The 17,603-nt window shown below is 30.3% G+C and overlaps 2 protein-coding genes across 9 annotated transcripts in view; one reads left to right on the top strand and one right to left on the bottom strand.

The window, feature by feature from the left end:
* The window catches only part of LOC145280198 (uncharacterized), a 178,901-nt gene that overhangs the window by 83,736 nt on the left and 77,562 nt on the right, over positions 1-17,603 (top strand). For 3 of the 8 annotated variants that reach the window (XR_013868573.1, XR_013868572.1, XR_013868571.1), the window contains exons 2-3: positions 1,164-1,306; positions 2,774-2,869. Coding sequence is in view for 4 of the 8 variants with exons in the window: in XM_080131969.1 (XP_079988095.1) it covers positions 2,642-2,714 (73 nt within the window). In the remaining 4 variants the exon portion in view is untranslated. Of the gene's footprint in view, positions 1-1,163; positions 1,307-2,587; positions 2,715-2,773; positions 2,870-17,603 lie in introns of all 8 variants that reach the window. The other 5 variants (XR_013868574.1, XM_080131974.1, XM_080131973.1 and 2 more) reach the window with 2 other exon arrangements.
* Positions 6,533-17,603, bottom strand: part of LOC145280197 (putative exonuclease GOR) — a 210,008-nt gene continuing 198,937 nt past the window's right edge. The window contains exons 9-10 of the transcript XR_013868570.1: positions 6,827-6,946; positions 6,533-6,695 (exon numbers count right to left, since the gene is read on the bottom strand). The gene's annotated coding sequence lies outside the window, so the exon portion shown is untranslated. The remainder of the gene's footprint in view (positions 6,696-6,826; positions 6,947-17,603) is intronic.

Below are 17,603 nucleotides of genomic sequence, written 5' to 3'. Positions count from 1 at the left end.
GGATTGGGGATAAGAGTAATAGACTTTCCAAACAGATTCACAGAAGTATTTACGACTACTTCTATTGTGTTGTTGCTTTTGGTATATACTACGAGACCTGTTTTTCCTTCTTTTCACAAAGATAGTTTGCCTTACATCCAAAATAGTAATATTGTGTATCAATTTAAATGCCAGGGCGATGCTGGTTATGTTGGGCGAACATCCTTGCATCTTTTGACTCGTATAAACCAGTATGTTCCATCTTAGATCAGACATGGGAGGATGGGATCTGGTAGTCTCCCTCCTTCTGCAGCCTTGGACTCTGCTATTGGCCAGCATTTGGTTGACAATTCGTGCTGTGCTGATAGATATAAAATCGAATGGTTCAAGGTGCTACATACAGCGGACTCCAGAAACCATTTAAAGATTTTGGAGTCTGTCTCTATCGCGGTGCGTAAACCTTCTTTATGCCTGCAAAAAGAAACAGCGAACGCATTGTTTCTCTTTGGGGAACTTTGAATCTTTTCTCCCGCCTTTTTTTTTTTTTTTTTTTCTCTCCCTTCGTTGTGCCTATAAAATTTAATTTTACTTTGTCCCCGTACTTTTGGCACATTCAATAGTTGCCCATTAAAACTCTTTCAACTTTCGAGATAATCTTATTTTGTTACGCTATCAATTTCCTCCTGATGAGATGATAGCCGAAAGAGCTCTAGAGAATCTTCCACATATTTTATTTAAAGCTTTATACAAATTTTGTACCTCCAAACATTTATTTAAATATATATATATAAAGTTTATTTACAAAAAATAATTTTCATCACAGTGAATAAGTCAAGACTCAGTGATTTTCTCCTGTCTGTGTCAAAAGCACTAAATTATTTTTATTTTTTATGAAAATTCTATTTGATTATTTTTCATAATTTTCGGTGTACAGCATTACTTTTCAATACCAAGTAAGTACCTCATACATTTTTGATGCTATGTTTAGACTGAGACGATCTGAATTTTGATTCTTATGCAGAGTGCCCTTTTTGGAGAGCTAGACTTTCCCCACATTTCCTAACTGTTTCCTTATGAGGAGACGAGTTCATTTATTATTTTAAAACCAATATCAACAGTACAGATAGATGAAATTTTAATAGTTTTGTAATTTTAAATACATACCTATTTTATTTTTAACTCAGGAGTCATCACTTATGAAGGCCAAAAAGACACTCAAGGATGGTTGATAAAATTCGTGGATTGTCAGTTGTAAGATGAAGAATCTTATGAAAGGATTGAAAATCATAAATGGACACAGTTTGAATTCGTATGAGAACAGTTCATGGCAAGTATAAAGTATTTGAACGTATAAAAATTACATAAAACTACAATGTAAAAAGATTAGCTAATTATGCAAAGCACAATTCAAATAATAGTTTATCACCAGAAAACAAAAATAAAGAAATTATTCTGGAAACATTCTATGTTTCATGAGTGAATTTAGTGAAAAAGTTAAAATTTAGATTGAAAAAAAAAGAAATCATTAAAAAAAAAAAAAGGTTTTCGGCTAAATGTTAATTTTTGATGTTTGTCTGTAAGATTCAGAACATTAACTTTTAATTTTCTATTTTTTTGAATTCCAAATTTATTTTAATAATTCATAAGCACCAACTTTTCAGATTATAAATTATTTTGTACAAAGGTATTAATGGTTCCTCTACTTGATTTTATAAACTAATGTTTAGTTCCTGCAAATCATATTTACAAAACACGTTTATGGTTAACTTGTCTAGAAAACTCACTTAAAAATTGAACAAGTCTATTAAAAAAAAAAAGAAAAAAAAAAGGGTTATAACCTGAAAACTTAGTGCTAAATCATAGTAATAAAAAAACTATTTAAAAACAAAATGGATTTTAGAGTGAAGGTGGAAGAAGAGTAAAACAATTGGAGGGGGGGGGTATGATAAAAAGAAGTATTTTAATTGAAAGCAAGAGGATGTATGCATGCACAGTAAGATCAAAAGAGAAAAAAAAAACCATTTTACGTATAAAAGATTTATTTACAAAAATATTTTTACAATTTTTTTTTTTTTTTCTTTTTAATTTTTTGCGTTGTTTCTGTTTGACGATTTTTTAAATTCAATGGAAGTTATTTTTGAGCTACCTTCTTTAAAATAATATAAAATATTTTTTGAGGAAGAGTGTAAAGATCAAAAAAATTGTATGGAATCTACACGTATGAAACATTATTCTAATGATGTAAAAAAAAAAAAAAAAAAAAAAAAATGGAAGGAAATAAGGGAAAAAATGTTGGATATAATATTACTGTGTTTTAAAGTCAGAAAAGAGACAATACAAAACACATGTTAAAAATTACACAAAACTAGAAGTTGTCTAATCGATTTTTTTTTAGTTAGTATAAACGTCTCCAATTTAGAAAAAAGTGAATATAATTCGTTTTTTGGGGTTAAATGATGTTGTGGATGAGTGATTGTTTTGGTAATTGTAAAATGATCGTGTTCCAGTTTTTCTTGTATTTTTATTTATTTTTTTTTTAACAAAAAGAAAATTGATTGGTAAAAGTGGCTTGTTTAAAATGGATGAGTACTTTTTTTGTATTGCACAGTTTTTGTGGAGCAAGTGAAACCATTCGGCTTGATTGAAAATTACAGTGTAAAGAATGTTATTCATTTTCTCGAGCGATTCATCGGATGCAGACATTGTGATACAAGGTCTTTTCTCAAGAATTTCAGGTTAGTCAAAAATGTTTTCTAATAAAAAGGAAATGGATTTATATTCTTGAAAATTCAAGATGCTGCCATAATTCCGATAATGCCCAAATCAAAAATGTTATTCTGCAGTTGAGTAAAACTGACAAATTTGATTCGAGTAGAAAAAAACCATAAAGGTAAGAAAAATTCCTGTAATCAATGCAATTTATATTGAGCATCTATTAATACTTTAGTAATTGATAAGTGATAGAATTTCCTCAAGTCTCCTTCTTAATTTACATGGAGTATAATAATTTTCTATGGCTTCCTGCTGCAGTTGATGATGGACTAATTTCATTGCTGCAATGGCATCTTCTTTACTGTCATGACCATCGGCTGAAAAACAAAACCAAGACAAGGGATTACATTGTGACTCTTAGAAAGTTTTAAAGAATTTTCAAGCATTTAAACTATTGAATAGAGTCATTTATGGCTTTAACATTCTTAGCAAATCTTCATATATTGAAAGTTTTGAATGCAATAAATACAGTGTTGAATATACTTACGATTATCCTGGATTTTCATTTGGAGATGATCTTGTGCCAATTTTTTCAGTCCTGTCTTATACGAGTTTCCCGACAAGCGTGCGTACAGAACTGACGTATCAACCACGTTACTGTGGACGATCTAAAGAAAAATAAAAAGTATTAAATCAATGCTAAAAGATTCAAGGAATCACATATTTAACAATGCATGAATAGAAAGAATGCCTCCTCTGCTTTAAATTAATCCATTCAAAATAAATTCTTGTTTTAAAAAGGAAAAGAAAGCTTAATTTACAATGTGTACTTTGTAGGAGGATGTAAAAAAGGTTCTTAATTAGACTATAATTTCTCAATGCTTACCTTAAGGGACCTCAAATCGCATTCTAAACTATGTCCAACAAGGATTGTATGTGCGGAGATATACCGTAAACGTTGATCCTGTACATCTCTCAACGATGTAGTTACGTTTTTTAGATCTGATTCTTGAATTCCACTAAATCTAAAAGAAAAAAAAATGTACACATTTACAAAAAATTATAACCTTTTGATTGAAGTGTCAGATTTACATAATATCAGCTAAAACCCATTTTAATCTAATGAACATGAGGGGGCAGGGTTAATACACTTTTTAACCATATTAGTGCTTAAAATATTTTGTGTGGTAAAATACACTGTCATATTCATATGCAAATCTTTCAATTATTTCGATGAATGATATTTCAAATACGTTGAAATTAAGAGTCCATATATTTTTCATGTCCATGATATTTATAAATGAAAGAATAACATAAAAACAAATAAGCTGAAGGTAATTACCGTGTATTATAATCCAATATTTGATTATCTGGCTTGACGAACGTTTCATAAAAAACATCACATTCCCAATTGATGAGCGTTACTTGAGCAACTTCCATGCCAGCTGTAGTATAGATCTGTTAAATAGTGGAGAAGAAAAAGTTATGAATTTCAAGTCTGATACAAAAAACTTGCTGAACTTTTGAGATAGGCAATTATTTCAAATGGGATGACTATACTCCTTTTAATATGATCACAAAGCACAAATAGGTTTGAGGTTTGGTTTATCAATTTACAATGCAGTTTTATGTTATTGAATGCAATTAATTGAATAAAAGTTGCTGATTTACTCAAAGCTAGGTACGAAATTTTTGGGGGAAAGATTGTGTTATGGTGAGACAAGATTTAAAAAATAACTTACCAGCTTACAATCCAGAGAAAAAACATGCAGATGCATATGTGACATTGGATAGAAAACTGTGTTTTTGTATCCTGATGTGTCAAATTTGTTATTGTGATGAACATGATACTGAAAATAAAGTGGGAATGCAATTACCATTAAGCATAGAAATTTAGCAAATAAGTTAATTTATACTTAATAAAAAAAAAAAACTAAAAGGAATTAGTAAATAATCACAATTAAAATTATAAATTAAAACAATGATAAAATTACAACAACAAATCAATAAAAAATAATTATTTACAACTATACAATATGCATTAAATAAAAATATTGCATTTGTCCAGAATTCCCTCTACATACCTATGACAGAAAGAAAATATTTTATTCTAATAATCGCATAAATTCATCAAATAGTATTGTTTTTATAAATCAAATTTTATTAACCGATTAATGGGAATTTGTAGGCATTACAACAAAAATCTCGCAAGTTTGAATTATGTTAAGTTATTTTGTTTGTTTCTTGACTATTTTTAAAATGGCATCGCGAGATATTTATTCCTTAGCTAGCCATAAAATATAATTTTTTGTTTTAAAATAAATCTACTTGCACAATTAGTGATTTTTGGGATATGCTATTCTCTTTCTGACATGGTTATGTAAAACAAATATAGTCCTTTGTATATTTTTTAACATAGGCAAAATTTTGAACAAGAATCAAAATGTTTACTTACTGGAGCAACTGTACATCCTATGGAGTTAACTTTTCCATTGCAACATTTATAATGCTTCTCAAAACTATTTCCACCTGGAAAGAAACAAAGATTTTATGCATTAAAATTAAGGATACATAAATTTCCAACATAAATTGTATAAAAATTAGAATGGTCACCATTAAAAATAAATATCAATTATTCTAACCATGATAAAATTGTTATCTACAATTCATTATGAATAGTATGCATTCAAAATTAATTTGAATGAAATAAATGTAAACAATTATATTTTCAATGAATTTTCTTTAAATACTTTAGATATACACCTGAACGATGTTGGGTAAACACGGCTAGTATTATATGTTGAAAGAGAAAAGTATAAAAACAAAGACTTACATTGTTTTGTGGCCAATTTTGCCCAGTGGAATGAGCAACTGTTTTTGAATGTGTTGGAACAGCGAACACAACGTCTTGCATCATCTTGTGAGAAAAAAAAGGAGAAAGTGGTGTTTATTTTCATATCATATAAACTAATCACTGAAAACCATAGAAAATTTATAGAAAAATGTTTTGATATTTACTTGCAAAATACTCTTCGTTTGTTCTTTCAGAATGATAGAATTTTGTATTTCCTGTACCATCAGGACGGGGGAAATGGTTTTCTTGTAGCTCTTTTTCAGTTAACATATAAGGTTGTAATCTGTGATACAATTCATGACCTGCAATAGAAGACAATAAGTTTTGATAAGTAATAGTGTTGTAGATTCTTAAAAACGATTAAATTTTAAATAGTTATTTCAATTTTTGGATTCGGAGATTATGAAAATATTCAATTTATTTTTTGATACATGGATTATAATGAATACATTGATTTTTCTAGTATTCATATTTCTTTTAATTCGTTTTTTTTTTTCTTAATAAGTAAATATTTTGATTCTTGTTCAAAATTCACCCTAGTTTTAATTTTATAAAGAAAATCATCTTATGCAATTAATAAGAATTCATAGGTATTACATAAAATTAGAAGTATATAATAATTAAAAAAAAAAAAAAAACTGAAAACAGACCTATTATTGAGTAAACAATAAAATATGGCTTCCATAATAATTATATTGGATGACAGCATTTATTTTTGAATAATGAAATATCAATATTTTTACTTTTGTTGAAAAAAAAAAAAAAATTTTTTTAATGGAAGCTAGTTTGTGCCAGAATATGTAGAGTAAATTTTGTTTTTAATTTTTTTGTTAAATATCTTGTTATTGTAAAGTCACATGATATTTTTCTTTCAATAAGAGAAAAAAAATACTGATTTCTAGCTATTTACAAACATATTTAAAGCAAGATAGACAAAAATTACCCCCTCAAAAAAAAAAATACTAATGAAGGATAACAAACCGGTCAGTTGACGTGTCACTTTCTGCATTATTGGAACTAACGGAAGAGTCTTTTCCGGGTGCATTCGGCTAGTTATATTGCGTAATATTTGAATCCTGTTTATAACATTCTCCAAGCTTTCAATATTGAATTTACAATTCATAAGTAGTGCGCTCACCTCCGTAGCAGCCTAATAGGAATGAATAATAAAAAGAGGTAAATATATTAAAATTTTCAAATAAAAGAAATGTTATCAATATATTTCTTAAAAACAAACAAAAAATGACATTTTTAATTCATAAAATTCTCAAAATAGCTTACCATTCTAGATGCCATAAGTTGAGAAGTACCATTTTCAATGTACTCCTCAGCAACAAATGTGGTACATATATTGCGGAAATCTTGTAATATTTTGCCTACTAGGTCAGAAAAATAAAATTTCTGCAAAGAAAAATAGGTTTTGTTAAAATATGTTAGCACTTATAATACTCTAATAGCAAGAATTTTTGTTTGTGACATCGTTTCAAGAATAAAACGAAGCCACATAAGCATTAAACATGTAAAAGTATAAAATAAACTTTTAACATTTAACAAACGATATCAACCGAAGAGTTAGATTCTTTTTTTTTTTTTTTCCGAGGGTTTCATTTAAAAGAAACTTTACAAACACTTGTAATATGTGTGTGTATATATATATATATATCATCATATAATAATTAGATCACTGTGACATTGAAAAATATTTAAAATGTTTAAATTCAGTGTTATTTCTCGCGGTTGATGGTAGCTAATCGAGCCACAGATGGCTCGTGTTGCCGAGTTCGAATCTATCGACTGGTGTTAATCGTGACACCCTGCACTGGAGATTCCCGAAAGGCTGAAACACTAGTGTCTGTAGGTATTTAATTATTATAGTAAAAAAAAAATATAATTATATGTAAGCCCTTTCAAGAATACTTAAGGATGGCTACTGTCTGTGGAATAACTAACTTTGTGGCGAGGTTCGTATCTCATGACTGGCAGGAATTGTCACAACCTACGCTGATGATTGCATAAGCATTAAACAATAGTGTCTGTATTTTTATTATAAATGTACAAAAAAAATATTTCGTACAAAAATAAAGTAATGAATTTAAAATGAAATAAAATAAATTTGGAATAAAATAAAAATAAATTTAAAATGAAAACAAGCACAAAATAAAAGTATGAATGAAATTTACTCAAAGAACAAAGTCAAAACAAAACACGCTTGATTATTGGAGTTTAAAATCAATTTGACATTTTCTTTGGCTTTTTTACAAATATTTTTTGGCCTGAAAAAGCAGCTTTTCATGGCTAAATAGAGCAATGTTCGTGCAAGGTCCACACTCGTCATCAAGTGCCAATATTTTATTAAAAATAAATATCTATTTATAAAAAGATTAAAAATAAATGAGCAATTTTGCCTTTTTTTTTCTTAGTACTTATACAGTTTAATTAAGACATTAAAAAATGAAAATATCGAAAACAGGTTATATTGTACGTTTCTGTTATGGAAGGAAGTCCTCCGAAAAATAATTCTACTTAATATCATCAAGTAATTTCTTATTTACAGCGAAAAAACTATTGATACAGAGCAAAAGGTTCGATTTTTAGGAAAAAAGCTAGTATTAAAGATGGGATGTAGTGTCGGCGCTTTAACTGGAGTTATCTCCCCGTAGTGATTTCCAGATGTCTACTTCGAATTGTTAGTTTTAAAATAAAACAATGTAATTAATATAAAATATATTTTAATATTGAAAGTAAGCACTTGATTAAATAAAATAAACGAACAAAATATACATTTTTTTATGTATATTTATAACTATTTAACAGAAAAATGAAACAAATTTTAGAAAGTATATTATTTAGTTACGAGCAAATATGGACGAGCTAGTTTTGAAAGCCGATTTATCATAATTTTTTTGGAGGTTGCCGACTACTTTTTGATTGTATTTGAAAGATTAAGGACTAAACTTAATTTCCAAAAGGAAAAAATATTTGTACACGTGGGGGGGGGGGGGAGTTCACGGCGAGCTACCCAATTCAGCTAAATTTTGAAGTTTAATAAATTCATTGTAAAAAATCCTTTAAAAGATAAATATTAGTTTTCTGGGTCTATTTCAAAGATAATTAGTAAAGTTCTAAGATATTGAATTAAATCTAAAAAAAACCACCTTATTTGTACAAAACATAAATTAATTAGTCCAAAACCGAGTGATTCTGGCGCTCGCAGAATGCAATAAACTACATTTTGTAAACACGAAAATTACGAAGGCCCAAAATATGTCATGTAATTAAAAGTTCTTTTATTTTTTGATTCGTTTTAAAATTGTAAACAAATCAAAACGGCCTTTTCAAGGTATTCACATTAAAACAAAATGATCGGACGAACGAATAATATATTTTAAAAAAAATGACGAAAACCAACAAACGAAACCTGCGTATGTTAAAATAAAATTTAAAACAAACACATGCGTGTAAGTGCATGTTTTAAATAACTAATTGTTAATTTAGATATTCATATTAAAATATAGTAAAAATGAAATAACCAAAATACTTACAATCTTGTGGGCGTTGTCTGTAAACATTTTAAAGTAGTTTAAAATGCAATGAAACATTTAAACATCAGATCTTTACTCTCGTGGTCAGAAAGTTTTTTTTCCCGCGTAAAAGGATAAAGGATTTGTTTCTTTTAACTCATTTTTCCAAACTTACCATGTTCACCAGAGAGTGCAATTTTTAAATACATTGGTAAACACAGTATGTTTTTCGAGCTGAATAAACATGTTACATTAAATAAAAACACTAAAAATTATCTTGCCTTTGATAACATTTATTGGTACTTGTACAATTTAATCAAGACATTAAAAAAATGAAAATATCGAAAAAAGTTTAAATTTTCATTTTTTTTTTTTTTTTTTATGTCTTGATTAAACTGGACACATACCCATTTATTTGTTATACATTTGTTTTTTGACAACTTTTTCGAATCTGTGTGTATAGTAATACAAACCAGAGTTTTGTTTCATAAAGTAAGAGATGAATTGTCCCTTTTCTTCTTAGAATCGGAGAGGATAAAACAGGTGCTGGGGAATATTTTCTTTTTTAGAATTTAAAATTTACCGGTTGAAAAGATCAGACAATGCAAAATTGATTTTAATAAACGTATCTATTCATTAAAATTCATTTTTTTTTTTTTTTTTTTTTTTTTTTCTTGTTTCCTGTCATGATGGAGGTAACAGTAAATTTTCCTATTTTCTTTTCATTTACAGCTTTTAATGAAACAAGGGAGAATTTTCGTCCAAGATGAAAAACACTTTATATCAAATTTTGCACAATCTCTAAAATTAGAATCATATTTATAGATTGTAGTTGATATTGGGGTAAATATTACTTTACGTTATAACAGTACACCGACCACTCTAATTTGGTTTTCTAGGAGTATTCGAGGTCATTGACAATGAATTTAAGCAAACCCGTCACAAATTTACCGTTTGTTACGCTGCGCGCGATCGTTTCTTATTGAAACGTGTGGTCGCGCGTAGTTACTTGCCGTTTCACAAGGAGCATGAATATATCGCGGACATTTTGGTACATGTACAGTTTAATCAAGACATTAAAATATGAAAATATCGAAAAAAAAGTTTAAATTGTACGTATCTGTTATGGCATGAAGTTCTCCAAAATACATTTCATTTAATTTCATGAAGTTTTTTACAGCGAAAAAACAATTTATGATACCGAGCAAAAGGTTCGATTTTTAGGAATAACAGCTAGTATTAAAGATGGAGAGGGAGTGTCGGCGCTTTAATTGGTTATCTCCCCGTGGTGTGTTCAATAAATTTTAGTATCCTTGTTGTTCCCCTAAGTGCAATTGTTTGGATCTCTTTTGCACTTGGTTCACCAGGAATATTAGTTAGGTAGGACTTCAGGTTTTTCTTTATAAACTCTGTGACACCTATAATAACTGGTATGATTGATATTTCCCTAAGATATATAAGAGCCAGGTACGTCCAAGGATGGAGTATTGTCGCCACATCTGCACAGGAGCTGCTAGAAAGTACTTATCCTGCCTTCATAAAGTTCAAAATAGACTTTGTAGACTCGTAGGGGATGTCCTTTTCTCTTCCCTGCAACCTCTTTCTCACAGATGTTGCGAGTTTGTCGCTGCTTTATCATTATTTTCATAGCAAGTGCTCGACTGAGCTCCAATCTATGGTCCTCCCTCGCCAAACTTTCGCAAGAAACATCGGTCTAGCAGAAAACACTATCAACAATTTCCCCCACTCTTTATCTGTACCTAAACCTAAGCGTAGATTCCATGAGCAAAGCTTCTTTCTTAGAACTGCCTGCCTATGGAATTGTCTTCCGTTTTCCTGCTTTCCAGCTGACTATAATATGGTTGTCTTCAAGTCTAACGTAAACAAGTTTTGGATGAGCCGTTCCATATAAGTTAACAAATTTACCAAATTTCCATTACTAATAATTACTATATTGTCCAATTGACTACTGTACACTCTTTAACCCTTATCCTCGAGTGGCCTCTTAGCCTTTATGCCTATGTAAAAAAAAAAAAATTAAAAAAAATCCATAATGGCTGATTTCAACGTGCTCTCATAAAAGCATGTTTTTCCGCTGTAAAAAAAAAAAAAAAAAACTACTCCATCAAATTAAGTTAAATTTTTTTTCGTAGATCTTCAGTCCAAAACGAATACGTGCAATATAAACATTTTTTTTCGATATTTTCATTTTTTAATGTCTTGATTAAACTGTACAAGTACCGACATTTTAAATGACAAGAAATATTTTTCACCAAAAAAGAAAAAAACTAAAAGAAAGCGGTTCATTTTTGTGTGTGTGTTATGTAGTTTTTAATGCTTTTTAATTGATCTAAAAAATTAAGTTTTCACGAGCGGTTTACAAAAACATTTGTTTTTTGTTCTTTTTTATGGGGGTGGGATGTAGAACTCGTGTAGTTTAACTGATGCTTCTGCAGTTTAATTAACCGTTTTTCCGTAAGTAAGGTGCCGACGTTTACTGAGTAAAATACTGTTTAATATTTCACAAAAATTCTGTTTACATTGGATAGGAGGCGGTTGAGGGGCTGGGGTGGTGGTGGTGGCCGTTGCCATATCAAACGAAATTAGACTGCAGGATTAATGAAATTAGTGGGTTGTCAGTTGAAAGATGAATATTATGAAAGGATTAGACACAATTTGAATTCGCATAAGGATGATTTATGGCAAGTGTTTGAGTTTATAAACATTATATAAAACTACAATTTAAGAAGATTAACTGATTATTCAATACACAATTCAAATAATAGTTTATCATGCAAAAACAAAAAAAAGCTAAGAAAAACCTCTCGTGATGCCCTGCATTTGATGAGTATTAAAAATTTAACAGAACTTTAATAAAAGATGGAGGTAACTACAGGTTTTAAAAGTGATTGAAAGAATAATTGAGCAGCAAATAAGTTAAATAAGCATAAATGAAATACAGTTTAAGAGAATTATCTTAATAAAAATAACTTGTATTTTACTTTTGTGGATCTATCAAAAGCTTTTGACGGTGCCAAGAGAGCTTGCCTGGTGAGCTTTGCTTAAACTAGGGGCATATGAGTGGTTTGTATAGATTGAGCATTTCTGTATATTGTTTGAACAAAGTCATGATAGAATTAACAGCACATTTAGGTACAGCTTTCATGTTCAAGTACGAGTACATCAGGACTCCTTACAGAGTTTGTTAAAAGCATTGTCGAGGGAGTTTCTTACGAGTTGTCCAAAAGAGATGCTGTATGCTGATGATTTAATATTCACCTATGAAACGATGGAAAACTGCTATGGAAAGTTAGTCTTAAGGTGAACTAGCATTTCAGCCCGGCATTGCCCGTGTGTTTGGATGTGTATGGTGAGCAAAAAAAAAAAAAAAAAGTGGTAGTAGGAAGGCAGGCTCGAACCCATACCACGAAGGAGGAAAAGAACGAGGGAAAAAACCCTGACGTTTTTGCGGTTATGACCACCGCCAAACCTGAAACGACTTATGTTAACATTTAGGCTAGAAATTCGAAAGGAGAGGATAACTTTAAAAAATATCGGCGAAAAAAGCGACCCCCCCCCCCCCCACCATAGGAAAGTGCCTAGTTGAAGGTGAAAATATTAATGTTTTTAGCCAATTTTTCGATATTTGTTGCATGAAAGGTCGAACTTTAAAACGATACTGATCTTGGTAAAATCCGTCACCTCTGTCAAAAGTTTTAGGCAGACATGCAAACATACATACATAAATTTATATATTGATAACTAAAAATTTTTGACCTAAGCCGATGAAAAAGCTTGCCCTTTCTCTAAATACCCTTTATGTAAAATTTCAAATGTTTAGACCAGAAATTGTCTGAGTAATTTGGCAGAGACCACAGAGGTCAAATTTTTTTAAACTTTGACCCCTTAAAATTTATTGTTTTGGGCTCAAATCAAGTTAAGTTATAGATTCCTTGGACATGGATCCATATAAAATTTCAAGTGTTTAGACCTAAAATTGTCGGAGTTTGGTAGAGTTCTGAAAGGTCAAATCGTTGAACTTTGACCCGTTAACAGCCAAATTTCTGGCCAAAAACCGATGACATAGATTTTCCCAAATCTCAGTACTCTGTATATCAAATTTCGAGTCCGTAGACTAAAATTTGACAGTTATTGCATAGCGAAATGTACACAAACACAGACATGTTAACTTTTATAGATAGATGTTCAGTAGTTGTAATGCTGTTAAACTCCAAAAAAGAATAAAGTCCCTCTGTTCAGTTTGTGAAAAAGGAGATGCAATTCAATCTGTTGTGATACTTTTATGTATTGGGCAGACAAGTGTAGCAGAATTACTAGTAATTCAAAGAATAACCAGCTTTCGTGCGCAAGAAGTGTAAGCGAATGAAGATGGATGAGAACTCAAAAGCCAATAAGTGTGTGTGGTGAAGTTAAGTTTGTTGAAACGTTTTATTACTTTTGTGATATCATTAGAACACAGAGCAGGTGTTAGTGTGATTGCAAGAATTAGGAGTGGATAGAGTAAGAAAACTTCTGTCATTACTAACTAGCAAAGCATTACCACGGTCAATCAAGTGAAGAGTTTATCATGCATGTGCACATAGTCATGATATATGAAAGTGAAATCTGGTTAATGGCGTCCGAGGAAGTGTGTTGCATAAATAGAAATAAGTGAATATGATGGATGTATAATGTAAAACTTGGGTTTACTTCTGATAACCTCAGAGGAAGATTATATGTGCTGATTATAAGGTTTGGTTTGCGGCATATCAACCAGCTAGGATAATTATTTTATATTCTTTGAATACATTGCTATGAAAAGACAATTTCAGGAAAAAATAATGAATTTTTAACTGAAAAAGATAATGAATTCATGCACAGTTAAATAAAAAAGAAATTATAACTTGAAATTTTGAATGTTTAATCATAGTAATCCAAAATATATGAAATAAACCAAAGGAATTTTAGAAGAAGAATGTATAAAAATAACATTTTTTGCTAAAAGGAAGATATATTCATGCGCAATTGAATAAAAAAATACAAAAAAAAGGACAAAGTATTTTTATCATACAAAACGGTTATTTTTACAAAAAAAAACAAACTATACAGATTATGGAAAAGTTTCTGTGTTGCCTCTTTGTGACTTTTTAAAAAAGTTGCATTGAATTTTATCCCTTTTCTCAAGCTATTCATCAGATGCAGACAATTTTATTGTGATACGTTTTATTTTCAACAATTTTAGGGCAGTCAAAAATATTTTCAAATGAAAGGAAAATGGTTTCATATTCTTTGAAAATTCAAGATGCTGCCATAATTTCAATATTGCCAAAATCGGAAATGTGATTCTGCAGTCGAGTGAAACTGACAAATTTATTGGTGTAGAAAAAAAAAAACTGATAAAACGTGAGAAAGTGTTCTTTCTCTATATCATGTTGATAAACTGGAGACTGAATATAAAATTCTAATCCATATTTTTGATTTGTCTCTTGAAAAAATGATATATCCATAACAGATGTAATTTATAAGCATTATGATAAATTCTAAATTTCAAATGAAAGATAAGATTATTTATAGACATTCTTGTATTAATACTTTAGTTATTCGATTCTGTCTATTTGTTGATCATTGTAAAAGAGCCAAACATTTGTTAGTTTGTGTGGAATCAACACACAAGCATACTTGTCAGGTGTATAGTGAAAGAAATCAATACTAAAGAGTCACACCGAGCAGAATATTTTTTCGTGGTGTCTTACTGCAGTTGATAATGGACTAATTTCATTGCTGCAATGCCATCTTCTTTACTGTCATGACAATTGGCTGAAAGAAAAACAATTTCTGGCTTTATAATTGTTAGCAAGTCCTCATGTGTTTTGCAGTCCTAAATTTGCTGCCTTAGAATGAACATGTATCATTGTCACATTTTTTCAAAATGCATGCAAATGTGATATATTGATTGCATAGAAATGTGATGCGATAGAACAAATCTGAGATCAGATTTGGCTTTGCCACAGCCAAATCAGTCTAAATCAACTTTAAATGCCAGAAAAAAATGCTATAAAAGAAATATTATAATCATTAACGATGATTATCACGTTGACACCCCAGTTCCCGTAAGTTCACCAAAGTTAAGCAACATGGAGCGTGGTCAGTACTAAAATGGGTGACCATTTGGTGCTGTATGTGCTCTCTTTGTGTTGTCCTGGACTTCTCGTTGACACTCGACCCAAGCAGTGTCGATTCAGAAGAGGTGTGGTTAGATTTTGCAACTATTGCCTCACAATTTCATGTGCAGCTACCTTTACAGAGAGTATCTATTATCTTTTGAGACAGCTTCCATGCCAACTATGTCCATGCCTTTTTCTTATAGATTCTATCTTATACAGCGTTTCTTTTGTTAAAAAATAGATGCTATGTTGCATTTAAAAAAAATTTGCATTTTTATGAAATGAGCTATAAATGATATTAGTTTCAACATGTATGCTATTGTTGCTTGTCCTAAAATCAAACCTCAGATTTGAGTGTGTGTGTGGGGGGGGGGTCATAATGTATATACTATTAATACTACTACTTATGATGATAATTATATCCTCCCAAACTGTTGGATATGGTAGACTTTTTAGCCTGTTGATTTAGAATAAGTGGTTTATGCACAATTGATGGTTGAATATGGTTAAATTTGTGCTCATTTTTGCACTAAATACTAGCCACTATAATTCCCTAACTGTGCATTGACTGGGTACTATTAGTTTGCTGTATCTTTATTATAACAAAAGTCCATACAGAATTTAAGTCAGATTGGCGCAGTAGTTTCCAAGAAAAAGTGGAACAGACAGTGACTAAAATAAATATAATATAGATGTAATTGCACAAAATTTGACATAAACTTTAAAATACTGAATACAATTAAAGAATATCTATTATTTTGATTACTATTCTCATCTCCACAATATTTCGGTTGATGTAAGCAAGGTTAAGTCTAATTAGTACCAGATGGGTGATCATTTGAGAATAACAGGCGCTGTATGTAGGACATTGACACTTTCTGCAGCTCCTCCATCCCACTTGGCCTCCAGCTATCTCAACTCTGTCCTGCCGCTGGATCGGGCTGGTTGAAACGAGAGTAAGGCTGGCTCTACATAAACCATTTTCACTTTAAACTCCCAGTGCGAGACCTGCATCATCCATAGGATGATCAGATAGTCTTTGTCGTTGGGTGATCACTTGGGAATACCAGGCGCTATATGTAGGAGGACTTTGATACCTCCCTACAAGAGCTACAAAAACTTAACATCGTCTCCCCTGATGAGGATATACATGCGACTGGGAACCGCTTTTGAATTTAATATTCCCATGAAACTTCCTCCTTTTCTCAATTCGTCATTCATGAGGGGGTAGAAGTGTTAATCTTTGGTATTTTTACTTATTATTGCCTGTAGTGAAGATTGAATTCTCAACTGTCATTTAGAATTAACAAATGCCTCATCTGTTACTACCTGGTCATGTCTGATGGAATGTGAACAATCTACCCTAGTTTATAAATAACGGGCTCAGTTTGAAATTCTGTATAGATTCTTGGGTTCGAAATAAAAATTCCCAAGTTCCTAATAAAAACTTCTAACAAGCCTTTAATCTAAATTATTCCCCTCACTTATTCACACAAACCTTTCGGTGGCAACTACTCTAAAAACAAATATTGTTAAATAAATGAGTTGGGACTTTTTTTTTGTTCTATAGTTCAACTTTATAGATTATTTTGCAAGAAAGAGTTATCTAATTGCATCCTCCGACATTGGTTGCAACTTCGATTGCCATAGTTACAAATAATGCATTTATAATCCTCTCGAGTTATTTCCCTTGCCTTAGGAGTTGAATTTTAAAAAAATCGAAAACACTGAGAATTAGATTATTTGAAATAATATGGAAATAAGTTATTTCCATATCTGCTACATAATGAATTTAGTTTGTTTATTTTTCAATAAAATATATAGTTAGCATTTAGTAGACTATTTTTTTTGGTTCAGTATTTGTTTTTAAAATATATTTGAAAATTCAAGTTAGCTATAAAAACGGTACATTTCAACAAAAAAAAAAAAACTGATACTTATGGCGAATGCGATCTGTGCTAAAATAACGTTATTGTTTAGAAACACATTCTTAATATGGAGAGGAGACAAAAAAAAAACAAAAAAAATCTATTCTGTAATTTCATCTCATAGTTTATTAAACAAGATATTGTAAAAATTGAATTTAACTTGAAAATCCTAATCGACCGTCAACTCGAGGCGAAAATTATTAAAATGTAAAAGAGATGAGGATTACTTTGTTGATATAATAAAGAGACATTGGAAAATTTGAATTTTGCGTACAAAAAAACAAACAAAAAACAGCTAATCAGAATACGCATTTACTTGCTTATAATCAATCAATTAGAATGATTGTAGTATGTATAAAAAAATCAAGATGGCGGCTCCCGGTGAAAACAAAATATCTAAACGAAGCCAAACTATATTCTATTACATATTGGCAAAATAAAATCT

The sequence above is a fragment of the Euprymna scolopes genome, chromosome 7 (assembly GCF_053919585.1).
Source record: "Euprymna scolopes isolate OS-2025 chromosome 7, ASM5391958v1, whole genome shotgun sequence".
Taxonomy (NCBI): Eukaryota; Metazoa; Mollusca; class Cephalopoda; order Sepiida; family Sepiolidae; genus Euprymna; species Euprymna scolopes.
Note: the sequence above shows the minus strand (reverse complement) of the source record. Positions and strands in the feature narration are given on the sequence as shown.